The sequence below is a fragment of the Myotis nattereri genome (assembly GCF_964212035.1).
Source record: "Myotis nattereri genome assembly, chromosome: 14".
Taxonomy (NCBI): Eukaryota; Metazoa; Chordata; class Mammalia; order Chiroptera; family Vespertilionidae; genus Myotis; species Myotis nattereri.
The window spans coordinates 17,832,922-17,860,718 of NC_138089.1; the positions used below are offsets into that span (position 1 = coordinate 17,832,922).

Below are 27,797 nucleotides of genomic sequence, written 5' to 3' on the forward strand. Positions count from 1 at the left end.
CAATTCAGTTTAATTCCTAGTCAGGGCACATGCTCGGGTTGCGGACTCCATCCCCTGTGGTGGAGGGCATGCAGGAGGCAGCCAATCAATGATTCTCTCCCAACATTGGTGTTTCTCTCTTTCCCTTCCTCTCTGAAATAAATTTAAAAAAATAAATTTTTAAGGATTCAGTAGGTGTGTGTTTTAATTAACTGATTGTTTCCAGTCATTTAGAGTACAATATGAAATTTAAAATTTTGAAAATAGAGAGATGGTTAAACCATATTTCATAGACTTATACCCTATTTTTTGTATAAAGATTTACAAGAAGTTGTACACACACAAAAATTGTACAGGAAGGTCCCTATACCCTTCACCTTGTTTCTCCAATTGTAACATCTTGCATAACTATAGTACAACTAGAGGCCCAATGCACAAAATTCGTGCAAGAGTAGACCTTCCTTCCCCTGGCTGCCAGCACTGGCTTCCCTCTGGCACTCGGGACCCGGCTTCCCTTGCAGCCCCGGCTTCGCCCGGAAGGTTGTCCAGTCTAATTAGCATATTACACTTTTATTATTATAGATATCACAGCCAGGAAATTTATTGATACAATCCAGAGAGCTTATTCAGATTTCATCAGTTTTACATATGTGTGTGTGTGTGTGTGTGTGTATGTGTGTGTGTAGTATATTTTTAACAGTGGGTACTTTGGTAAAATAAAAACAACTTGCATGTTAATTCATATTTTACTTACTTTTATCTTAGTTTTGTTTGACTAAACATATTTTTCTTTTTTAAAACCTTTTAGTAACAGATCAAAAATCTTGGAAAAGCGCCTCCGATATTTAAATGACCACTTCACATACAACTTATATTGTAATATATGCCGATCGCTATTTGAGAAGGACAAGCTGTTGTTTTCCTTTTTATTATGTGCAAATCTCCTTCTGTAAGTTACTTGCTTTTTCTTTGTTTTAAAAGCCTGCTTGGAATACCTAATATCTAAAGATGACTGCTGTGCTTAATTCATGATTTTACCTGTATATTCCTGTATAATAGTATTAGTGTTTTATGTTTATTTGATTTTTTAAATTTTAGATCACACAGAACATTTATAAAATATTCATGTACAGTTCAATAAATTCTTTTTAAAAAATCTTTATTGTTGAGAGTATTACAGGTGTCCCCCTTTTTATCCTCCTACTTCCCACCTCAACCCAGTTCCTGCCACGCACCAAGCCCTCACCACTAATCTGCTTTCTGTCTCCATAGTTTTTCCTATTCTAGAAATTTTATCAATGAGACATTGTATGGCCCAGAAGGTGGTCTCTTTTAGAATGTTTATGTACTCTTGCAAAGCATGTGTATTTTACTGTTCTGAGATGGAATTTCTAAAAAGGCAAATAGGTCAAGCTGGTCTATATATCTTCTATATCCTTATTGATTTTCTGTCTACCTGTTTAAGCAGTTATTGAGAAAGGTTTGGAATTTCTACAGAGATTTTTCCTTGTGGTTCTGTCAATAGTGCTATGTGTTTTGATCCTATTATTGGATATTTAGGACTGTCATATCCTCTTAATGAATTGACTTGGCCTTTAAAAAAAAAAATCCCTGGTAATGCCCTTTGCTCTGAAATATACTTTTAGTATAGCCTCTCCAGCTTTATTTTGAATACTGATAGCATGGTATATATATTTTGCATACTTTTTAAAAAATATTTTTTATTGAGTTCAGAGAGGAAGGGAGAGGGAGAGATAGAAACATCAAATGATGAGAAAGAATTATTGATTGGCTGCCTCCTGCAAGCCCCCTAGTGGGGATCAAGCCCACAACCCTGGCATGTGCCTCACTTAGGAATCAAACTGTGACCTCATAGTTCATGGGTCCATGCTCAACCACTGAGCCACACCGACTGGGCTATATGTTTAAGCTATTTGTACCTTTATACTTAAACTGTGTTTCTGTAGACAGCACGTAGTTAGGTCTTGCTTGTTTTATCCCATATGATAATTACTAACTTTAGGGAAATTGCTTAGACCATTTTCATTCAATGAGATAATAGAGTTATATTTAAATCTATCATCTTACAATTTGTTTTCTGTTTTGCTCATCTGTTCTTTGTTCCACATTTCCTCATTTTCTGCTTTTCTTTTAATTGCATATTTTTTATTATTGGATTTTATCTTCTTTGTTGATTTGCTAGCTATAGTTTTTGTTTTATTTCAGTGATTTCTTTAGGATTATAGTACACTTTTTAACTTTTCACTGTCTATCTCAGGTAAAACTATATATGTAATGTCATATATTTTACTTGTACATGTGTTATAAATCTCACAATACATTGTTATTTTGTGCTTTAAATAATCTATTATCTTTTAAGGATACTTAAAAAGAAAAAAAGCCATTTATGGTTACCCATATATTTACCATATCTGGAGCTTTGTATTCTTTTATGTATATCCAAATTTCCATTTACCTGAAATTTTAACATTCTTATAGTGTAGGTCTACTAGTAATGAATCCTCTCAAGTTCTGTACATCTGGGGGAAAGGGAATCAGTTAAATATTTTAGATTTTGTATTTTTTATGGCTAGAAATTGCATTTATTAGGTCTGTGCCAACAGGAGCCAGGGCAGGCGATGCTGTAAGAATTTAAGAAATCCTATATAATAAAAGCCTAATATGCAAATCAACTGAACAGTGGAACAACCGGTGAAACGACCAGTCACTATGACGTACACTGACCACCAGGGGCAGACGCTCAACACAGGAGCTGCCCCCAGCCCTCAGGCTCCAGGCCAGCCAAGGCGGGTGCCAGTGGGGACCCCCCTACCCCCGGTCGCCTCACTAGTCACCCCGCAGATCAGCCCTGATCACCGGTCAGGCCTAGGGACCCTACCCATGCACAAATTTGATGCACCGGGCCTCTAGTGTTACTACATTCTCTCACAGCAGGCTGAGACCTGAATGTTGGTGTAAGAGTAGGGAGAGTGGGATCTTTATGAGAGGTGGGAGGTGCAGGAAGGGGCCAACTGTGGGTGGTCCACTAGAAACTAGGTGAGGCAGTTTACTGGAAACTGAAAGCCATTGTCATGGCTTGCAAAACTTGAAATGAGACTAATAGGAAAACAGCTGGGATGGCGAGAATCACAAGCAGGGCATAATGGAGTGCAAGGAAAAGGTAGAGAATGTGCCTAACAGTATTTGGTTATTTTCTATACAGTAAACCTCAATATAATGGACTAATTTGGGCGAGGGGGGGGGTCCATTAAAACCAAAAGTCCATTATATAATAAAGTAGATTTTTTGAATGTGTATGTTAAAAAATTGACAAATTAGTTTACCTGTTTTTACTTATGCAGGCACGTTTGTGTAATTAAAAGTAAGTATACATGACCTGGCCGCAGTGGCTTAGTGATTGAGTGTCAGTGGTTGAGTGTCGACCTGTGAACCAGGAGGTCACGGCTCAATTCCAGATCAGGACACATGCCTGGGTTGCGGGCTCCATCCCCAGAGGGGGCATGCAGGAGGCAACTGATCAATGAGTCTCTCTCATTGTTGATGTTTCTGTCTCTCTCTCCCTCTCCCTTCCTCTCTGAAATCAATAAAAATATTTTTTTTAAAAAAACTATGTGGTTTAGTGTACTTTGAAACATCTGCTAGCAAGCGTTAAAACTGCCGCAAGCACTAGCTGGTTTGGTTCAGTGGATAGAGCCTTGGCCTGCAGACTGAAGGGTCTTGGGTTCGATTCCAGTCAAGGGCATGTACCTTGGTTGCAGGCTCCATCTCCAGCGCCAGGGCCACATATAGGAGGCAACCTATCAATGTGTGTCTCTCACATCAATCAGTATTTCTCTCTCTCTCTCTCTCCCCCTCCCTTCCACTCTCTCTAAAAATAATGGAAAAATATACTTTTTAAGGATAAAAAAAAAAAAGGAAGAAAGAAACTGCTACAGAAAGTCACACCATGAGTGTGATCACGTGCTAATCATTCCCGGACATTTATGAGCGGTGACTCTTGGATTTAAATATATAGACTATATTATAGATATGTAATATTTATGTTGACAAAAGTACTACAATGTTTTTTTCCAATATATGGCCTGTTCACTAAAATTTGTTAAGAATAACAGTGAATTAATAACAAAAAATAACCTGTTGATTATAAGCAAATTTTGGTTAAAAGCATTTTAAAATAACAGGGTATTAATTTTCACATATGACATACAGACTGGAAATTTTGTCCATTGAATCTCAAATCCATTAAATTGAGGTTTGAGGTTTAATGTATTGCTCTCCTCATTATCTTTATGTTTTATTTTATCTCCTTCAGTATATTTATAATAGCTCTTTTAACATTTTTGTCTGCTTCTTGTATCATCACTATCTCTTCTATGTACATATTGACTCGTTTTTCTCCTGCTTATGGATGTTGTGAATTTTACATTGATCAATGCTGAGTTTTTTGTATTCCTTTAAAGAGCATTAGACTTTACTTTTTCAGTCAATTAAATTACTACTGGATTAGCTTTATCTTTTCAAGGCTTGTTTTTAGCTTTCTGAAGGCAGTTTTATTCTAAGGCTATGTTAGCTTCACTACTAAGGTGTGATCCCTCTGATGTTGAACTGAATTCCTCTGGTTTGAATAAAGATTCAACTCGAGTTGGCAAAAACTCATTTCTAGTTCTGTGTGAGCTCTGGTGCTGTTCAGTCTACAGCTTCCCAGAAATTCGTTGCCAGGCCTCCTGGAGTTTTACCTACTCACACACAACTTAGAATTTAGTAAACGTAGGCAGGTTTCCAGAGCTTCTTTCCCGTGTATCTGCCTCCTCTCTGGTATTTTGCCCACATATTCCAGTCACCTCAGCCTTTCTTAACCCTGATAGAGATCTCTTCAGCTCAGCAGTACTGCCGAGCTCAGAGCTTCATCTGCTCTCTGCATTGTGGTCTGGAATGTGTATCCAGGCAGATGCTGAGGAAATCCTAAGAATCACCTTTTTTGTCTCCCTTTTTTAAGGGATCTCAGTCCTGTACTGCCTATTGTATAATTTCCAAAAACAGTTGTTTCGGTTTTTTTTGGGGTTTTTTTTGGTTTTTTTTTTTAGTTTTCTAGTCAGGGAATTCACTTCTGTTTATTTTATCCAAGTTATAGAAGCAGAAATTTATTCAATTTTAAAATCAACAATTTACAACAGTCCTTGTTTTTGGGAATACAGGGCAAAGAAAGAGATCGACTACCAGGAACTTATGTTTCTTTTAACTGGAGGAGTGAGTCTTAAGAGTGCTGAGAAAAATCCTGATCCAACATGGTTACAGGATAAAAGCTGGGAGGAAATTTGTCGTGCTAGTGAATTTCCTGCCTTCCAAGGACTCAGGTAATTGTTTAAACTTGATGATTTAGCATTGAAGAGTGATGGATAAATTTGTAATCTAGTAATTTTTAAATGGTTCTATAGCTGTCTTGATTCATCTCCTTGCTCAACAATCTCTCTTTAAATTTTTCCCAATGAAAGAATAACTATTAAGCTTTTTTCCTTTAGGTCACATTTTTGTGAATATATAGATGAATGGCAGAAAATATATGACAGTAAAGAGCCACACAATGCTGTTTTACCAGAACCAATGAATCAGAAGCTAAATGAACTACAGAAAATAATAATTCTTCGGTGCTTAAGACCCGATAAGGTAAAAGACAAATATGTCCCATTTGGAACCAGATAATTTGGCGTTTTTAAGTACTAGGTTTAAAGTTATTGTTATTTGGTTCTTTAACCCTTATTTCAGATGCTCAAAAGGGTTCATGGAGCTCCTTTAAACTATAAATCTACAGTCTTCTTCAACTTGATAAAGTTTTGGCAATTATTTTTTCAAATATTTTTAGCCACCCCACCCATTATTCTAATTAAATGTACATTAGACTGCTTGATATTATACCATAGATGACTGATACTCTGTTAATTATTTTTAAATCTTTTGTATCATTGTGCTTCAGTTTGGATAGTTTATATTGCTATCTTTTTTAAAAATATATTTTTATTGATTTCAGAGAGGAAGAGAGAGGAGAGAAAGATCAATGAGGAGTGACAATCATCTATCGGCTGCCTCTTGCATTCCCCCCTCTACCCCCACTGGGGATTGAGCCCAAAACTTGGGTATGTGCCCCGGACCGGGAATCGAACCATGACCTCCTCCTGGTTCATAGGTCAATGCTCAATCACGGAGCCATACCCAGCTGGGCTCTATTGCTATCTTTTAAGTTTGCTGATTTCTTCTTTTGTGGCATCTAATCTGTTATTAATTCCATCCAATTTTTTTATTTAACTTCTATATGTTTCATCTCTAGAAAGTTCATATCTTTATATACATACACACACACACACACACACACACACACACACACACACACACACACACTAGAGGCCTGATGCATGAAATTTGTGTAAGGGGCTCGGCCCTCGCAGCCCCATCGGCCCTCAGAACCTCAGCTGCCTCAGCCAGCCCTCGCAGCCCCTCGCAGCCCCAGCTTCGTCCAGAAGGTTGTCTGGATGGTCATTCTGCTGTTCAGCCTAATCAGTATATTAGCTCTTTATTATATAGGATTCTGTCTCTCTTTACATTGTGTTCATGTTTTCCTTTAAATACTTAAACACAGTTATAATAACAGTTTTTAAATCTTTGACTGCTAATTCCATCATTTCTAGATCTGCTTATTTTAATTATTTTACTTTTAAATTTATATTACATTTTACTGCTTCTTGGGAAGTTCAGGAATGCTTCACTAGATGATGGACATTTTTGATGCTTTGAATTGTTATCTTCCTTTAAAGATTGTTGAATTTTGTTCTGCTAGTTCAGAGGTTAGCAAACAAAACCTGTGGGCCAAATCCAGCCCATGACCTAATTTTGTCTAGCCCATGAGCTAAGAATGGTTTTTATATATTAAAGGGTTATTTCTAAAAAGAAGAAGACTAAGAAAATACAAAAGATTGTTTAAAAGAAAGAGAAAAAGAATACACAGCAGATATTGTATGTGGCCCACAAATCCTAAAATATTAACTATCTAGCATTCTATAGAAAAGAGTTTGCCAACCCCTTTAGTTACATAGTTCAATTACTTGAATTCAGATTTTTCCTTTCAAATATTGTTTTAAGATTTGTTAGGGCAGGTGTAGAGAATAGCTTGTACTCAATGGATAATTTAGCTTCAACTTCTTAAGTGTAGCCCTTCTGGGGCCTTTACTGGAAGCAAGGTCTCTGTGTCCCTTCCTTAAAAGGTATGTTGAAAATCTACTGTGCTAGGTAAAAACTGTAATTGGTATTAATGGTAAAATAATTAAAAAGATTTCATCATTGTTCATGGGAAATTATTAAAGGAAGAAATAAAAACCTGCTAAATCATTGTGAGCTCCTTTTTGAAAAACCTTTAGTGGCTTTTTAGTACCATGTAGAATAATGACAAAAGTACACTTTGATAGTCTTCTTACCTCAACTAATCAGACCTCTTTTCTGCCATTCCATTCTTATTTTCTTAATGAATAGCATTTTTATTGTTATTTAATTTTAATATAGTTTGTAAGTAAGTAACATATTCCTGTGGTTCAAAACTGAAACACTATTTTGAATCACATGAATATATGAATACAATGAAAAGTGTACCTCCAGTCTTCATCTCTGACTTATTCAACACCCTTCCCCCTCAAGCAATTAATGTCATCTGCTTTTTGTTATCCTTTTATGCACATACAAGAGGCCCGGTGCACAAAAATTTGTGAACTCGGGTGGGGGGGTGCCCTCAGCCCAGCCTGTGCCCTCTCACAGTCTGGGACCCCTCGGGGGATGACCATCTGCGGGCTTAGGCCTGCTCCCCGGGGGAATGGGCCTAAGCTGGCAGTCAGACATCCCTCTGGCAGCCCGGAAGCCCTCAGGGGATGTCCACTTGCCAGCAGGGAGCAGACCTAAGCTGCAGTCAGACATCCTTAGTGCTGCTGAGGAGGCAGGAGAGGCTCCCACCACTGCCACTATACTGGCATCCATCAGCCTGGCTTCTGGCTGAGCAGAGCTCCCCCATGTGGAAGCCCACTGACCACCAGAGGGCAGCTCTTGCATTGAGCGTCTGCCCCCTGGTGGTCAGTGTGTGTCATAGTGACCAGTTATTCCCAGTCTTTCTGCTGTTAGGGTCAGTTTGCATATTACCCTTTTACTATACAGGATAGAGGCCTGGTGCACGGGTGGGGGCCGGCTGGTTTGCCCTGAAGGGTGTCCCGGATCAGGTTGGGGATCCCGCTTGGGTGCCTGGCCAGCCTGGATGAGGGGCTGATGGCTATTTTCCAGCTGGCCACACCCCTTTTATGGGGGGGTCCCCACTGAGGTGCCTGGCCAGTCTGGGTGAGGGGCTGAGGGCCATTTTCAGGCTGGCCGGCGATGGAAGCTCCCAGCCTCTCCTTTTTTTTTTTTCTTTTTTTTTTTTATTCTGGGGTTTGTTTAGCTTCTTTATTTATTTTTTTATTTTATTTTTTTAAATTAAATCTTTATTGTTCAGATTATTACATTGGTTCCTCTTTTTTCCCACCATAACTCCCCTCCACCCAAATCCCACCCCACTCTCCACCCTCACTCCCCACCCACTGTCCTCATCCATAGGTGCACCATTATTGTCCAATCTCTTCCCGCACCCCCCACACCCCTTTCCCCCCCCCAAGAATAGTCAGTCCATTCTCCTTCTATGTCCCTGATTCTATTACAATCACCAGTTCATTCTGTTCATCAGATTATTTATTCACTTGATTTTTAGATTCACTTGTTGATAGATGTGTATTTGTTGTTCATAATTTGTATCTTTACCTTTTTCTTCTTCTTCCTCTTCTTAAAGGATACCTTTCAGCATTTCATATAATACTGGTTTGGTGGTGATGAACTCCTTTAGCTTTTTCTTATCTGTGAAGCTCTTTATCTGGCCTTCACTTCTGAATGATAGCTTTGCTGGATAAAGTAGTCTTGGTTGTAGGTTCTTGGTATTCATCACTTTGAATATTTCTTGCCACTCCCTTCTGGCCTGCAAAGTTTCTGTTGAGAAATCAGCTGACATTCATATGGGTACTCCCTTGTAGGTAACTGATTTTCTTTCTCTTGCTGCTTTTAGGATTCTCTCTTTGTCTTTTGCTCTTGGCTTTTTAATTATGATGTGTCTTGGTATGGTCCTCTTTGGATTCCTTTTGTTTGGGGTTCTCTGCACTTCCTGGACTTGTATGTCTATTTCTTTGACCAGGTAGGGGACGTTTTCTGTCATTATTTCTTCCAAGAGGTTTTCAATATCTTGCTCTCTCTCTTCTTCTGGCACCCCTATAATTCGGATGTTGGTACGCTTGAAGCTGTCCCAGAGGCTCCTTACACTATCTTCGTATTTTTGGGTTCTTTTTTCATTTTGCTTTTCAGGTTGGGTGTTTTTTGCTTCTTCGTATTTTAAATCTTTGACTTGATTGCTCCTGCTTGCTCCTGCTCCGTGGCTGCCAGCCACCATCTTCGTTGGGTTAACTTGCATATAGTCACTCTGATTGGCTGGTGGGCATGGCTTAAGGCAGGGTGAAGGTGCAGTCAATTTGTATGTTTGTCTTTTATTAGATTAGCAGATCTGGAAGCTCCACTCATAATTTCTACTTGTATTTGTCTTGGCCAAAACTTAGTACATGACCACATATAGCTGGAAAAAAAAGGTTGGGAAAACTTGAGGTTCTGCCGAAACCGGTTTGACTCAGTGGATAGAGCATCGGCCTGCGGACTGAAAGGTCCCAGGTTCGATTCCGGTCAAGGGCATGTACCTGGGTTGCGGGCACATCCCCAGTAGGAGATGTGCAGGAGGCAGCTGGTCGATGTTTCTCTCTCATCGATGTTTCTAGCTCTCTATCTCTCTCCCTTCCTCTCTGTGGAAAATCAATAAAATATATTTAAAAAAAAAAAAAAAAAAAAAAAAAAAAAAAAACAGAAAAAAAAAAAAAAAAAATTTAAAGTTGGGAGAACCAAGATGGCGGCATAGGTTAACGCGGGAGTTTGCTGCTTTGAACAACTACTTCAAAAGTGAAACTAAAAGACAGAGGGACATCACCCAGAACCACTGGAACGCTGGCTGAGTGGAAGTCCTACAACTAGGAGGAAAGAGAAACGCATACGGACACTCAGAGGAGGCGCAGTGCTGAAGTCAAATTCTGAGGTGCGGAGTGCGCGCGCGGAGCGGGCTGGCGGCGGAGGGCGCGGTTGGCGTTTTCAATCGGGAGGGAGTCGCAGACTCTGAGCTCCAGATCCGGGCGAGTCTTTAGGGACCCAGACTCAAACGGGAGAAGCGGGACTGCCTGGCTTTGGTCAGAGCGAGTGCAGCTTTCCCTCCGAGCTTTGCAGCCATTGCTGGGACTCAGAGAGGCAGAGCCCCTGGGGACAGGACTGAGAGCGGCCATATCTGCTCTCTCTGGCCCACCCTGTTGATCCTGTGCGACCAGCCCCGCCCAAGCCCTGCACAGAGGCATTTGCCGGATAGCCTCAGGCAAAGGCTAGATTAGCACCTCCCTAGAGGACAGAAGTTCTCTCACTGCTGACACAGCTGATTCTCATAGCCACTTGGCCTGGAGGGCAAACCCTCCCTGGAATTAGCTACAAGACTGCACACAAAGGCCACTAGGGGGTGCACCAAGGAAGCATAACAAAATGCAGAGACAAAGAAACAGGACAAAATTGTCAATGGAAGATCTAGAGTTCAGAACCACACTTTTAAGGTCTCTCAAGAACTGTTTAGAAGCCGCCGATAAACTTAATGAGATCTACAAGAAAACTAATGAGACCCTCGATGTTATATTGGGGAACCAACTAGAAATTAAGCATACACTGACTGAAATAAAGAATATTATACAGACTCCCGGCAGCAGAACAGAGGAGCGCAAGAATCAAGTCAATGATTTGAAATGCGAGGAAGCAAAAAACACCCAACCGGAAAAGCAAAATGAAAAAAGAATCCAAAAATGCGAGGCTAGTGTAAGGAGCCTCTGGGACAGCTTCAAGCGTACCAACATCAGAATTATAGGGGTGCCAGAAGATGAGAGAGAGCAAGATATTGAAAACCTATTTGAAGAAATAATGACAGAAAACTTCCCTCACCTGGTGAAAGAAATGGACTTACAGGTCCAAGAAGCGCGGAGAACCCCAAACAAAAGGAATCCAAAGAGGACCACACCAAGACACATCATAATTAAAATGCCAAGAGCAAAAGACAAAGAGAGAATCTTAAAAACAGCAAGAGAAAGAAACTCAGTTACCTACAAGGGAATACCCATACGACTGTCAGCTGATTTCTCAACAGAAACTTTGCAGGCCAGAAGGGAGTGGCAAGAAATATTCAAAGTGATGAACACCAAGAACCTACAACCAAGATTACTTTATCCAGCAACGCTATCATTCAGAATTGAAGGTCAGATAAAGAGCTTCACAGATAAGGAAAAGCTAAAGGAGTTCATCACCACCAAACCAGGATTATATGAAATGCTGAAAGGTATCCTTTAAGAAGAGGAAGAGGAAGAAAAAGGTAAAGATACAAATTATGAACAACAAATATGCATCTATCAACAAGTGAATCTAAGAATCAAGTGAATAAATAATCCGATGAACAGAATGAACTGTTGATTATAATAGAATCAGGGACATAGAAAGGGAATGGACTGACTATTCTTGGGGGGGAAAGGGGTGTGGGAGATGCGGGAAGAGACTGGACAAAAATCGTGCACCTATGGATGAGGACAGTGGGTGGGGAGTGAGGGCGGAGGGTGGGGCGGGAACTGGGAGGAGGGGAGTTATGGGGGGGAAAAAAGAGGAACAAATGTAATAATCTGAACAATAAAGATTTAATTTAAAAAAAAAATAAATAAAAAAATAAAAATTTAAAAAAAAAAAAAAAAAAAAAACAAACAAACAAACAAACAAAAAAAAACAACTTGAGGTTCTATTGCCAAAAGGAGACAAAGAAGGGGGACAATTATGGTCTCTGTTATACTGAATGAGGTTGAACATCTCTTCATATATTTAAGATCAATTTCTATTTCATTTTCTGTAGACTGTTCATGTTCTTTGCCCATTTTTCTTTTGGATTGTTAGTCTTATTTAATCAATTTATAGACACTTTTTATGTATTAAATAAATTATGCATTGTCTGTGATACGCTGGGTGCTTTTCTTGGCCATTAAACTCATATTTTACTCTTTGTTGGTTTTCAGTAATAAAGATGTTAGGTGAAATAAAAATTACTCTAAAAATCATAACTTTTCTTTCTTTAACAGATAACTCCAGCTATAACAAATTATGTAACTGACAAACTGGGGAAAAAGTTTGTAGAGCCTCCACCATTTGATTTGACAAAGAGTTACTGGGATTCAAATTGCACTATTCCCTTAATTTTTGTGCTATCTCCTGGAGCAGATCCCATGGCCAGTAAGTGTATATGCTATCAACTTTAAAGAAATTATAAATAAATCATCATACTTAATATCCACTTTTATATGACTGTAAGTCAGTAAATTTAGTACTTATAAGGAAAGGAAATTAAAATTTTCCAATTAAATACCTATTACTAAAAACATAAGCCATATTTTATAATTTTAGAGTAAGCAGTGAAACCATTTTTTTTGTGCCCTCTTAGGCCTGCTGAAATTTGCAAATGATAAAGCTATGACTGGAAATAAATTTCAAGCTATTTCACTGGGACAGGGACAAGGACCAATTGCAACAAAAATGATTAAAGCAGCAATAGAAGAAGGAACTTGGGTTTGCCTACAGAATTGTCACCTTGCTGTCTCCTGGATGCCCATGTTGGAAAAAATATGTGAAGATTTTTCCCCTGATGTCTGTAACTCCTCCTTTAGGCTTTGGCTTACAAGTTATCCATCTCCAAAAGTATGATTATTTCCTATGGAGTTCAGTACACTTATTTAATTATCTGTTACATATGTATCTTAGTCACGCTCTAAATGCTTAACTTTAAGAGGTTTAAAGAAAAACATTTCTGAAGTCCTCTTTTATGCCTATTTTTAATTCACTGGTGCATGCATTTTTAGGACTCAAGCTGGTTATTTTGAGTAATGCTCTGTTTTATTTTGTCTTAGTTCCCCGTAACAATTCTACAAAACGGAGTGAAAATGACTAATGAACCTCCTACAGGCCTTCGGCTAAATCTCCTCCAATCATATCTCACTGATCCAATTTCTGATCATCATTTTTTTAATGGATGCCATGGAAAGGAGTTGGTAATATTCAGCTTCTGGAACTTTTAAAATATGTTTTTATACTGATAGAATATAGAAATATAAATATTTAATTTAAGAATATTAAATGTTAGGCATTTTCTAAGAAGACAGAAATTGTACCTATCTTGTTCATTTTTTTCCCAATAGTTTATTTTATCTTAGTTTTTAAACCAAAGCCCAATAGCGTATTCAATTAAGACCCAAGAATAGCTATCTAGTTTACATCATTTATTCATTCAACAAATATGTGTGTAAGGTACTGTTCTAGGTACAAGATATGAAACAATGAGAATAAAATAGTCAATCCCCCAAAAATCTGCCTTCATGGAACTTAAATTTTAGCAGTAATGTTTTGATGTATTAATAATGCTTTTCAATGTATCCATGTAAAACAGTTTTGCATAAGATATTGGATACTCGAGGAGTCCCAATAAATAATACTCCTTTCCATGCCTGAATTCTTACCAATTAAGAAACAGGGAAAAGTATAAGTGCATGGGAATCAAATTATAACCTTAATTACTGATGTAGACTAAGTTGGAAGATGTAGTTTGTCTGTGAACAAATGGGCTTCATATTACTGAACCCAGAATTAAGCAGACTTATCCACCCAAAGAAACAGAAAAATTCCTTCCTGCAGAAAGCTCGCTTCTAAAAGAGAAAAGGGAGAAGCTGAGCAAAGCATATCTGGTTAACTTTTCCAAAATTTATTGATCAGATAGGTCATTCCCTTCTCCTGAATGAGTACAAGGAAGGAGAAAATTCAGGAGTATTACATTAATTGAACTTTCTCCACATGGAAGAAAACATTAGTACTAGGGGAAATCCCCTGCCCTCACCTCCAATACATGCATGCTGTATATCATATTTGCTTATTAGAGTGAGAAAAATAATGATATTGAAGGTAAAGGATTGAATTTGGATGCAAACTAGTTTGTTTCTGCTTATTGATATTTTCTGTGTGCCCTAGTTCTGAATGATGATTTTGTTTGTAACTCTGGAAGAAAAAGAGGAACTAGGTAGTTTTAGCTATGAAAAGAATGGAGGTGTGGTGTCTGATTCCCACTCAGGGTCTGAGCTTTTGCAATTAGAGGAGAGAGCCAGAAGCAGAGAAGGGAAATTTTTAAAGATTCCAAACACAAGTTGAGCTGCTTTGAGGCTTAGATGACCCACATAAAGAATGGTACTGAGTTGGAAAAGCAGCACTCTCCTATATTACATCATTGAGCAAGCAACGCTGGCACATCAAGTTTTGAGATTAGTACAACATCCAAAGATAGCACCCTAGCCATGTATCATCATTTTTATTCACCAAGCAACTGTTCTGGTAGTAAAAACAAATGGGAGCTAGGGTAACAGAAGAAAAAGAGTGTGGTTGCCCTGTGACAATTGGTTTTCAATGTGCATCACATTCATCTGGCAGGGCCCCACTGCCAGATTTTCTGACTCAGTTGTTTTGGGATAGAGCTTAAAAAATGCATCTCTAGGTGATGCTGATATTGATGGTCCTGGAAGCACACTTTGAGAACCATTGTCCTAGGGTTTCTGTAGCTGACTGGGGGTTTTTTGTAGGCACATATGAAACTCCTTTGGAGGCTTCCAGAAATAACTGGGATGCTCTTTGATAAGACTAATTTATGACCATTGGGCCAGCAATAATTTGAACTATCATCATTTAGCTATTAAAAGTAAATATGATCTTTATAATCACAGTTAAATTGACATCTTGGCCATTTAAATTATCTAGCAATGATAACATATTAGTTATTTGTCAGTTTATACATCTGTCTCCTATAACCAGCTGTGTGCCCCTTAAGGGTGAGGATACATTTCTGAATTTCCATCCACTCATCAATTCATCTATCCGATAAATATTTCTTGAATACATTAGGTGTAAGACACTCTTCTAGGAACTGGTAATGAACATATAAACATATCAAAATCTCTGTCTTCATGGAGCTTACATCCTAGTCAAGGGAAATATATGCAAGGCAAGCTTAAGCATAATCCCCGTAAACCTCAGGCCGTATTAAAGTTACAGATGTCAGTGGCCCTCTCCTGGAGATTCTGATTCACTAAGTCCAACGTGGAGCTCAGGAACTGGTATAATAAACAAGTAACAAAGGAAATTCAGATGTTAACTAGTTTGAAAACCATTACCATGGTTGTATTATGAACTATGGGAGGACAAAGAAAGGAGGGGAGAAAGGAAACAGATATTTATTGAACTCCAGCAGGAATATACAAGCCTTATAACTCTATTATATATATATATATATATATATATATATATATATATATATATATATATCAACCTTGTTTTTTAAATAAGGAAACTCAGGCAAATCAAATAAAGTGTCTAAGTCATATAGCTCACAAGTGTTAGAGGTGGGATTTCGTACCCAGATCACTGTCTCTTCCCACTTCTGTGTGATTGAGGAAAACTTCTTGGAGAAAGTGACATTTGAGGTAGACACAGGAACTATGCCTAAAGGCACAGAATTATGACAAACCTGTTGAAAAAACAACAAGTAGCTTATTTTGGTTTGACTGATGGGAGGTAAGAGTGGGAAAAAATATAGGAACAAGACTGTGAAAATCTCTATATGCATTGCTAAGGAATTTGGATGAATAAACACAAACCAGCACCACATCATAGAAAACAAGCCAAAAGGCAGATCTCACTGATACTGGGTTGATGATATCATCTTTAGGTAGATGATGATATTAGCCTGCTGCCACCTTGGGTTTAGTCACAAGATGTACCCTGGAAAATGTAATTCAGAGATCAGTTGGAAAAAAACACATACGGGGTGTAGGGGAATGCTGCCTTCAGAAAGGATTATATATATTTAAGAGTGTTTTTAGAATATGTGAATGGTCACCTCAAGAAACCCATTATGTGAAAATATGTGGAGAATACACCTAAATTAGTTGATTGCTCTAATTGACAAAAGGTTTTTCCCTATTAAATGTATCACCACAGCATTCATCTAGTATATGTAAAATAAGCTTTGGTTTATGCACAGCATTTCAAGAATACAGCTATTCAGTTAAGCCATGGTATACTTTCATTTTAATATTACAGAAACAATTTCTACTACCATGTCACATGAAAATAGCTGAATGGATTTTTACGGCATTTGGAGCTAAGTTTGAGGTGGCCTAACTTAAAATACAGACGGTGTAGCATACTTGAAATTTACTTGCAGGGATCTCAAAGGGATGGGAGGCCATCCTCCAGAGTTCTATCACAGGCTTAGTGAGAGGCCCATGTGACATGCATGTAAAGATACCATGGAGAAAGTAAATAAAAAATGTTTTCCAAAAATGATCTCCAAATGGAAAGTCACAAAATCAGAAACTATATATATTGGTATTTTAATAACACGAGAGGCCCAATGCATGAAATTCATGCACTGGTTGGGTCCCTAGAGGCTGGAAGGAGCCAGCCGAGTACTCCCTCCCTTCCCCCCACCGCCTGCTGCTGACCAAGGCCTCCCTCCCTTCCCCCAGCAGGCCCCAACCTCTGGTTGAACTCCCAGAAGAACTCCCAGTCAAGGGGAAAATTTGCATACTATGCTTTTATTATATCTACTAGAGGCCAGATGCACAAAAATTTGTGCACTCAGGCGGGTCCCTCAGCCCGGCCTATGCCCTCTTGCAGTCTGGGACCCCTCAGAGGATGTCCACCTGTTGACTTAGGCCTGCTCCCTGGGGGATTGGGCCCAAGCTGGCAGTCAGACATCCCTCTGGCAGCCCAGCAGCTTTTGGGGATGTCCACTTGCCAGCAGGGAGCAGACCTAAGCTGCAGTCAGACATCCTTAGTGCTGCTGAGGAGGCGGGAGAGGCTCCAGCCACCACCGCTGTGCTCGCAGCCATCAGCCTGGCTTGTGGCTGAGCAGGGCTCCCCCTGTGGGAGCACACTGACCACCAGGGGCAGCTCCTGCATTGAGCGTCTGCCCCCTGGTGGTCAGTGTGTGTCATAGTGACAGTCATTCCCAGTCGTTCTGCTGTTAGAGTCAAATTGCATATTACTCTTTTATCATATAGAATAGAGGCCTGGTGCACGGGTCGGGGCCAACTGGTTTGCCCTGAAGGGTGTCCTGGATCAGGGTGGGGGTCCTGCTGGGGTGCCTGGCCAGCCTGGGTGAGGGGCTGATGGCTGTTTGCAAGTTGGTCAAATCCCCCAGTGTGGACCCTCACCCCATGGGGGTTTGGCCAGCCTGTGTGAAGGGCTGATGGCTGTTTTCAGGCTGCCCAAACCCTCTTAAGGGTGGGGGTCCCCACTGGGGAGCCTAGCCAGCCTGGGTGAGGGCCTGATGGCTATTTTCAGGCTGCCCAAACCCCCTTCAGGTGGGGGTCGCCCCTGGGGTGCTTGGCCAGCCTGGGTGAGGGGCTGAGGGCTGTTTTCAGACTGACCAAGCCCCCCGGCAACTGAAGCTCCCAGCCTTTCCTTTTTTTTATTTTTTTATTCGCTCCAGCTCCGTGGCCATGGCGACTGGAAGCAGGTATCTGGGGTTTATTTACCTTCTATAATTGAAACTTTGTTACCTTGGGAGGAGGCAGCAGCCAGCCGGGAAGCTTGGCTTCTTCCATCAATGGGGCAACTAAGCCTCCTGCTTGCTCCAGCTCTGTGGCTGCGGCCACCATCTTGGTTGGATTAATTTGGATATAGTTGCTCTGATTGGCTGGTGGGCGTGGCTTAAGGTGTAGTGAAGGTACAGTCAATTTGCATGTTTTTCTGTTATTAGGTAAGATAATAATTAAAGGGTAATATGCTAATTAGACCAGACACCTTCTGGCCATCATTCTGATGTTCTTCCTGACAGAGCCGGGGCCAGAGGGAAGCCATCCTGGGTCCCAGGTGCCTGCGGGTGGCCAGAGGAGGGAAGCAGCCTGGGTCCCAGGTGCCAGAGGGAAGCTGGTGCCAGCAGCTTGGGGGGGAAAGAAGGCCTACTCTTGCACAAATTTTCATGCATCGGGCCTCTAGTAGGATAATAGTTATATATTCTCCTGCACTTGTAATCTCAAGCATGTGCCAATGAGTCTATAGGATAACAGTTAAGTATTGAAGTTATAAATACCTATGAACAATACCAAGGTATTATTAGCCAATACTTTGGTAAATGGTAGAGTCATTACATTTTAATGAATTTTAATATTATTGCAGTTTGTCTAGCTTTGAAGGTATTAAGTCATAAAATTAATACTTTTTAAGTAGAAGTTTTTAGTGATATATGATCACAGAACCTTACAATGAAAAAGATCACTGACTCCCCTTTCTTAACTGAAGGAAATCTGATCAGAATTTTTTCTTGTTATATAATTTTTATATTAAAGGCATGGGAGAAGTTGCTGTTTGGAGTTTGTTTCTTTCATGCCCTCGTACAAGAGAGAAAAAAATTTGGTCCTCTTGGTTGGAATATTCCATATGGATTTAATGAATCAGACTTACGCATCAGTATTCGACAACTGCAGGTAAAATTAGAAAGGAACTAACACTAATGGAGGATAACTGTGTATCAGGCCCTTTGCTTAGAAAAACTTAATTCTCCCAACATCACTAATAGGTGGGTAGATAGCAATAATAATTACAACTATGGTTTATGAAGCACTATCTCCATCTGGATTTTTCTCCTGCTACAAATAATGGAAAACCCAATTCAAACTGGCTTAAACCATAATGAAACTTACCTCACATAAAAAAAAGTGTAGAGGAAGCACAGGCTCTGGAAGTTGGTTGATTCAGCAGAAGTGTTGTCATCAGGACCCTGTCTTTTTGCAGTGCCCTCCTCAGTGTTGGCTTTATACAGGCCCTCGCTGTCCTCTCCTCTTCTCCACTCAGTGAAATCAACAATTTTGCTGTATCAGTCAACAGAAACAGGCTGTCTAATTTAAGTAGAAAGGAATTTATTGAAAGAATATTGGGTAGGTCATAGAATCACCAAGATGGCTGGAGAACCAAGGCATCCAGAGTCATATTCAGAGTCACATCATATCTGGTAAGAGTAGAGCCTCCACTTTTCTTGAATATTAGACACTGCAGCTCACATACCTGCCACACACACACTGGTCTGCTGCAGGCCCTCTGATATCATAAAAACAATTCTTTGCTGTTCTTACTTCTTTGCTTAAAACCCTAGTTCAGTCTAGGATGGATGCATCTGAGGAACCAAGCCCAGGTCAGAGGCATAGGCTTTAGCTATAAGGGAGGCTAGGACTCACAGTGTGAGACATTCAGATGGTTGGCAGGCTCCCTCCAAATAAATAAATAAATAAATAGCTACTGTAAATCCCTACTAACTCAGACTTTGAACTCGGCACATTACTTATATTCTGATTCTCACAGCAACCCTATAAGGTTGGTACTATTCTTATTTTTAAGAAAGCCAAAACTAGGAAGTGAACTTGCCCAATTAGGTAAACACAGAATATTAATACTTTTCTGTTTTTTAGCTGTGATAAGGGCCTTTATGACATGTGGCCTCCGAAAGGTCACCCAAGATAACGCATGGTGATAATTCTTTCAACCCCACTTCTGTGTGGATAGATAGATAGATAGATAGATAGATATTTAATGTCATCTTAAAATAGAAATGAAGTGAAAGACTTTGTTTTTCTTGTTTTATGTTTCATTTTTTTCAGTTATTTATAAATGAATATGACACAATTCCATTTGAAGCTATCTCTTACCTGACTGGGGAGTGTAATTATGGAGGAAGAGTGACAGATGATTGGGACAGACGTCTCCTCTTAACCATGCTGGCTGACTTTTATAATACAAACATAATTGAAAACCCTCATTATAAATTTTCTCCCAGTGGAAACTATTTTGCACCTCCCAGAGGCACCTATAATGATTACATTGAATTCATTAAGGTAACTGATATCACTGAAAATAGGGTTAGATTTAAGTGTGATTTTTCTAAAAAGCAAATAGTGAACAATTCCAAGGTAATGTATAGGGTTAGATAAGTATTATTTCAATCAATTTTCAAAATCTTTTGTTTCTAATAATTATTAAAAATTAGAAAAGTTTGATTCCATTATTGTTTGGTTGATTTTTAACCCTTTTTGTTTTGCACGTGTGTACCTTATGAATGAATGTATCCAGTGATAATGTGATGCATGCTTGATCTATTCTGGTAGAAACTTCCATTTACTCAACACCCTGAGATATTTGGATTACATGAAAATGTTGATATCTCCAAAGACCTTCAACAAACAAAAGTCCTTTTTGAGTCCTTGCTTCTCACCCAGGGAGGCTCCAAACAGACAGGATCTTCAGGAAGTACTGACCAGATTCTACTTGAAATTAGCAGAGATATTCTCCAAAAGGTAATTTTAGTTTAAAATATGTTGCTTATAATATAAATCAAAATGGTACTGAAATGGCAATCTGAAAACTTCATTTAAGAGCATTATGACCTTGTGTGAGATATTTTACCTTTCTGAGCATTAGTTTCCAGATCTGTGAAGTGGTGACAAGAAGTATGGAACAGACTGATGAATTTTAGAGGGAAGGAGGGGAAGGGTGGGGAGAGATTAACCAGGGAATTTATATGCATAGCCCATGGACAAAGACAGTAGTGTGGTGAAGGCTGGGAGGAGCAGGTGCAGGGTGGAGAAGGTTAATTGGGGGGGGGGGGGGGGCGGGTATTTGTAATACTTTCAACAATAAAGATAAATTTAAAAAATAAATAAAGAAGTCGGGGTTGCATAGCAGCGAAGCCCCATCTGGCTTGCTCCTGCTCCTGACTCACTGCTGTTCACTCTGGCCCAAGAGCAAGTGGGTCTGGAAGGTGCTCTGCATCCAAAGCTTTTAAAGATGCAGGAAAGACACCCATACAACCAGAGGTGGCAATTCTCTTAATTGGAATTACTCTAACCAGACACAACGTAAAATCTTTGGAGAAGGTGCATACTTACTTGATCAGAGGGGCAACGGAAAAGAATCTCAAAGTGAAAGGTCTATTTCAGATGCCAGCCCAGGCTTTCAGAATCACTACAGGAAAAACTTCCTGTGGGGAGGGTTCTAAGACTTAGGAACAGTTTCAGATGAGGATCCACAAGCGACTCCTCTCACCCATACCCCTGGAATGCTGCTTCTGTTGTTAACCCCTGATCCCTTACCATTTCTGTGATTTACCGCTGTGGGGAAAGGTTCTCATCCTTGCAGAGTGGTGGCATTTACAAGATTCCTAACAGGAAGTTACCTGACACTGGAATCTGGGACTTATATGGGGTAGAAGGGTTGTACTAAGTCAAAGGGTCCTTGAGTGGTACCACCTAGTGTGACTTAGAATTCTTTAGCAACACCCAGGGACCATCACCTGGAGATACTCTGGGCAGCTCAACTTTTTTTAGTTTGGTACTTCCCTGATTGGGAAACTTCTTTGTCCCTTAAGGAGTATGAATTCCAATGTCTTGCAGCTTGATCATCAGTCCCAAAGTCCCCTTCATCACTTCTCAAGCATCCCTGAGGTGCCTCATAGAAATCAGACACTTGATGGCCTTCTCTTCCCAATGCCCTGGAGCCCTGCTACATTCACACATTATTTATTTATAGCATAAACTAAGCTATTTGAAGCCAGTTGATAATTGATTGGAAATCAATATAAAACAGTTATGAAATGGTACATCAGTTTTATCAATACAAAATAAGATTCAATTTACAAAAGGAAATTATACTACTTTTCAGAAATGTTTATCTTCTGCAAAGTGCTATGTCCTGCAGCATGGGCCTTGGGAGTTAAAGACCTGTGGGTTTAAACAGATCACTTTTTGGCTGTGTGCCCTCAGGCAGTTACTTATCCTCTCTTTACTTAAATGCCTCATCTGTAAATGGATATAATAATGGCCAACTAAGAGGAAATAGTAAGAATTAAATTGAGATGATGTATGGAGCCCTAGCCAGTTTGGCTCAGTGGATAGAACATCAGCCCGTGGACTGAAGGGTCCCGGGTTGGATTCCAGTCAAGGGCACAGTCATGGGCACATATCTCGGTTGCAGGATCGATCCCTAGCTCTGGTCAGGGAGGATAAACAAAAAACAAAACAAAACCAAAAAAAAAAAAAGAGAGAGAGATGATGTATAGAAAGCAGGCACATAGTAACTGCTTAGTGCTAGCTATTAGTATTATCGCTGAATGAAACTATCTATTCTAGAGTAATATGTGATCTTTAAAAATCTATTCTCTTAGCTACCAAATGATTTTGACATTGAAGCAGCCCTGTTGAAGTATCCTGTGAGCTATGAAGAGAGCATGAATACTGTGTTAGTACAAGAAATGGAAAGATTTAACAAGTAAGGATCTATATCCCCAGTGATCCATAAGGTGACCAACCAAAGTTGGTAAAAGTTGGTATTGACTTAAAGCTTTAAGAAAAAAATTATCAAAACCTGCCATTTCTTTATAATTTCCCCCTTTTTAAATTCATAATTTAACTGCATAACCTTTTGCCTCAGAAGTAAGGATATCTTTTATAATGTAAAAATAATGATGAAAAAGAAATCTGGTTAAAAATATTTATTAGAATTTCTCATCAATCCATTATTAGTTTCTTCAGAAACTAAAGATGAAATGAGCATTAATGAGGCCTGTGTGTAGTCATATCTTTTGACATTTTTCTTCCATTTAACATATATACACCTTGTTTTTCTTCCTGAGTACAATCTAGGTTGATTAGGTACCCCATTCTAGCAAACAGATTATATATGCTTTGAATTTTTAAATTGCATTTTCTACAATTCAGTCTGGGCTTAAGGAATGGAGATTGTTTTGGTCATGAATTTTCTAAGTGTTTACAAGTTTATTTGGGTTTCCAGACTTGTTTTAAAATAAAATATTAATTCAGTATTTTGTAAGACCATACATATAATAAGTATTCACAAGAACTTATCTATAATAACAAAAGCATAATATGCTAATTAGGCTGACAACCTTCCAGACGAAGACAGGACTGCGAGGGCCGAGCCCCTTGCACAAATTTCGTGCATCAGGCCTCTAGTGTATTTAGACTTCTAGCCTAAAACCCTGACATCAGATGTATTTATAGTATTCTTAGCAGGTTGGGCCTAAGTGGGAAGCAGATTATTCAAAAGTGCATAAATGAATATAAGCTTTATGTTTTGAGGCAGTTTCCCAAATTCAACCATTGTATAACACTTTTATAACTTTTTCCACATTTAAAAGTCACCTGTAACATTATTTATGTAACATTTTTCTATTAATCATTCTCTGCTTAAATTAGCCTGGTCCTATGCAATAATACCCAAAAAACTAGTTGTATTATTTACTTTATTTAAACTATTTATTTTTAAAATGAAAAATGTTAATTTAAGTATAACTTAAAATAACCTTACATTGCCAAGTAGAAGTGACCATGCTTTGGGAAACACCCTTATAAAGCTGTGAATAGATTCCTGCTATTTCTTCTGAAAAGATTCCATGTTGATATTCATTTTACATATATGTTGATCATATAATTGCTTTCCTTGCAGTTTAATTAAAACTATACGTAGCACTCTACAGGACCTCGAGAAAGCTATTAAGGGTGTGGTTGTAATGGACTCTGCATTGGAGGCACTCTCTGGAAGTTTGCTTGTTGGGAAAGTTCCAGAAATATGGGCCCAACGATCATATCCAAGTCTTAAGCCCCTAGGAAGTTACATCACAGATTTTTTAGCCCGGTTGAACTTTTTACAGGTAAAAGATTATATATAATGGGGAGACTTTAGAAATTGGCTATGGTCACTTGAGATCTCTGAGTTGAATGGAATGTGATTAGTAGTTTCATGGTAATCTAACCAAAATTTTAAAATATTTAAAATTACACATATTTCAAAGCATTGAATAGAGAATTAAAATTTTGCTTTACTCAAACCCAAGTAATATGTGACATTTATATTTTCAAAGATTCTGCTTTTGTGGTAAATCACCAAAAGAGCCCGAGGCTTGGGTCTATCAATAATTGGGCATTGTCTTTTTTAAAATATGTTTTTATTGATTTCAGAAAGGAAGGGAGAGGGAGAGAGAGAGAAAAACATCAATGATGACAGAATTTCATTGATTGGCTGCCTCCTGCACAACCCCCGCTGGGGATCGAGCCCACAACCTGGGCATGCATCTTGACCAGGAATCGAACCCTGACCTCCTGGTTCATAGGTCTATGTTCAACCACTGAGCCACGCCAGCCGGGCTGGGCATTGTCTTAAAATCAGTTGCTTCTATCTCATAAAACCAGGGAAAAGATGAATGCTTTGAAATCTCATTCACCCCCCACCAACCCCATCACCCCACCACCCCACCACCATTCCCTTCTGGCCAACTCCCGCCCCAAATACACACATGAAAGGATGCTCAGGGCAGGAAAGCAAACATAGGGCAAGGCGCTATTTTTCCTCACTAACTCCTCAGCTCACGCCCATCTTATGGTTGATATTTATGTAGAGGTACCAGGTGGGGAAAGACCCAAAAATACTTTTTGTAAATTTACACAGTTATATGACCTTTCAGTGTTCAGTTGCCTTTTTATTATATAAAAGCTTTATTTGTTTCACTGTAGAAGCTAATCATAAAATATCCAGTGCTTGTAAAGATTAGAGGGACAGGCTTTTTCAGACATCACTTTTCAATTTTTGTCAATCTTGTTGTGTTAATTTAAATTTCTTTGATTATTTATTAGTGAGCATGGGCTTCTTTTGGTATGTGTGCTTGCCATTTGTATTTTTCTGTGAATTGCCTGTTCATCTCCTAGGCCATTTTTCTTTTGGACTACTTAGCAATTTTTAATTTCTAGGAGCATTTTATGTAGATTAATATTTAACAAAACAGCACAGAATAGTGGTTTTAAGTGTTTAAGCTCTAGAAGAGTTGTCACTTCCTAGCCTCAGTTTCTTTATCCATAAAAATGGGCATTTTTATCTCATAGGGTAACAGCCTACAGTATGTGATAAGCACTCAATAAATGTGGACTATTCTTTCGTAAAATTAGAAACTGTTGGCTTTTATCAAATGCTTTCTCAGCATTTTTTGCTGGTGATCATTTTTTATCTTCTTTAGCTCATTATTGCATTGAATTATATCACTACATTTCCAAATGTAAAATCATTCTTGTGTTTCTAGAAAAATCCCTCTTGGTCAGTGGTACCTTATTCTTTTAATTGATTCCATTTGGATATTTTTAGGGCTTTTGATATACATTACCTATTTATCCTCCAGAAAATTTATTCAACTATAGCCCCATCAATAGTGAATGAGTGCCTATTTCTCAGTAATTAGTGTTCATTTTTATCTTTGCTAATTTGATAAGTGAGCATGTGTACCCCTGGGTGATTCCTAGGCATGTCTACAATATGTCTTTGACTTCTTCCTATATGTACCAGTCTCTTTCTGTCCCTTATCAAAAGCATCTGACATAGTTAATTCCATCCTCCCCTTGCCACACTTTTACTTTTTTTATACCCTAATTTAATTCCCAAACTTTTCTAGAACTTTTATTGGAATTGCTTGCATTTCAATATATACTGCTTTGTTCCTGAAGGGCCTGATGAGTCTTCAGCTTAGTCCCCTAGAGGGTCCTGGCATGGTGCCAGCTGGGACAGTCTCCAGGATAAATTCAATTTGTTGTTGTTAATTTAAGTTCACATCAAACTCTTTACAATCTGAAATTTGCATTGCCACTTGAAATCATCCCATTTGAATGAGTAAAAAAGTTCTCATTATTGAGCACTTCATCACCCTTTTCCACAAATCTTCCCCTGAATGGATCTCCTTCCCCCATTGTTCCCTTACCCTTACAGAAGCTGCACATTTTTGCCATATCTTTCTTTCTCCTGGACTCTAGACTTCACCTCTTAATCATTCTTAGAGTTAATAAATTAAGCAAATGAGTCATCTGGAGTTTCCTGTCCTTTTTTTCTCTCATTTCTCTCTCACCATTGACTCTACTTATCTTCCCCTTCTCCTTTCTGTACCTTTTTTTTTTTTAAAGTTTTTTTGCACACTGGCTATCATTTCAGATTAAATCCAGGATCTGACGGTATCTGTGTGAAATTGAGCAAGATACTCATCTTTCTGAACCCAGTTTCCTCACCTGTAAAATGATAGGAAAATACCTAACTCATTGAGTTATTTTGTGAACTAAATGAGGTAATGCATGTGAAGTTCTTACCACAGTGCCTGGTGTATACAAAGCACTCAGTTAATTGTAGCTTGTATATAAGTAGCTGACCCAGACACTCATGACATTCTTGACTAAATGAAGCTGTGGAATGAGCAATGGAATTTTCTAAGCACTTGCCTTCTGGGTTCTTACAGCTTCCTTGTGTGAAGTGCTGGTTCTGCCTAGCTTGTGCCCTCATGGAACTCCATCTCTTTCTCTACTTCTTGATCTGATAGCTTGTACTGTCCTAATATCTCTAGCAGGGGTTTGTTCTCTTCCTCCCAGGAAGCAAAGTTGGCTTCTTCCCATAGCGTGCTGCTCACTCAGAAACAAAGTGCATTTTATTAATTCATCTGTTCGGTCAACAAATGTAAATTGAGACTCCACTTTGTCCAAAGCACCTTGTTGTTGGACAAAGTTGCCAAATCGCCTCCAAGTTGCCAATAGCCTATAGGGAGATAGTGTATGTATCTATGAAAAAAACTAATACAGTATAGTAAGGGATCTGTCACAAAAGACTAAAGTGCTTTGGGAACTCAAAGAGAGGAGAGAGTTCTTTTAGCTCAGGAAAGCAGCTTGTTTATTGGATGAGGTAGCATTGGAACTGGGTCTAAAGCAGCGGTTCTCAACCTGTGGGTCGCGACCCCTTTGGGGGTCAAACGACCCTTTCACAGGGGTGGCCTAAGACCATCGGAAAACACATATATAATTACATATTGTTTTTGTGATTAATCACTATGCTTTAATTATGTTCAATTCGTAACAATGAAATTGGGGGTAACCACAACATGAGGACCTGTATTAAAGGGTCGCGGCATTAGGAAGGTCGAGAACCACTGGTCTAAAGGATAAATGAGTTGGACACTACAAAAAAAGGAGGAGGACTTAAGAGAGATAGCTGTGGCGTGATGTAATTTAGATAGATTCTGCTATAAAATTTTTGACATAAGCTAAAGCAAAATTTGTTTCTTTGTGTAATTGAAAAATCAGGTGGTAAAGTGGCTCCAGGCAGGGTGTGAGTTGGGGTACAAACATGGTCACCTAGTCTTGGTTTCTTGCACTTCATCTCTTGGCTCCAGTCTCTGTGGGGTAACTGTATTCTCAGATTCTCCTCTGATGGTAGCACGATAGCAACAGCAACTCTAGCCTCACAACTTTATAGAGAGTTGAGAATGAATCTTTTCTCCAAAAGTCCCAGCAAGAATCTCAGCATCTTTGGCTTTGCTTGGGTCACATGTCCATAACTGAATCAATCCTTATGACTGGAGGTATGATTGGCTAGGCAATGAATCCCTTGCCTTCCAAAAGGTCTAATACCACGGCCAGAAGAGCCCGGAGTGAGAGTGTAGGAGGGTTCATCCACCAGAGGGACAT

At 39.1% G+C, this 27,797-nt stretch overlaps 1 protein-coding gene across 1 annotated transcript in view; it reads left to right on the forward strand.

The window, feature by feature from the left end:
• Window positions 1–27,797, forward strand: part of DNAH12 (dynein axonemal heavy chain 12) — a 244,444-nt gene that overhangs the window by 211,792 nt on the left and 4,855 nt on the right. Inside the window, exons 62-72 of the mRNA XM_081105960.1 lie at window positions 788–928; window positions 5,196–5,354; window positions 5,520–5,664; window positions 12,291–12,441; window positions 12,650–12,903; window positions 13,113–13,253; window positions 18,597–18,734; window positions 19,902–20,135; window positions 20,406–20,594; window positions 22,460–22,563; window positions 23,761–23,965. Of these exons, the coding sequence (XP_080962086.1) occupies window positions 788–928; window positions 5,196–5,354; window positions 5,520–5,664; window positions 12,291–12,441; window positions 12,650–12,903; window positions 13,113–13,253; window positions 18,597–18,734; window positions 19,902–20,135; window positions 20,406–20,594; window positions 22,460–22,563; window positions 23,761–23,965 (1,861 nt within the window). The remainder of the gene's footprint in view (window positions 1–787; window positions 929–5,195; window positions 5,355–5,519; window positions 5,665–12,290; window positions 12,442–12,649; window positions 12,904–13,112; window positions 13,254–18,596; window positions 18,735–19,901; window positions 20,136–20,405; window positions 20,595–22,459; window positions 22,564–23,760; window positions 23,966–27,797) is intronic.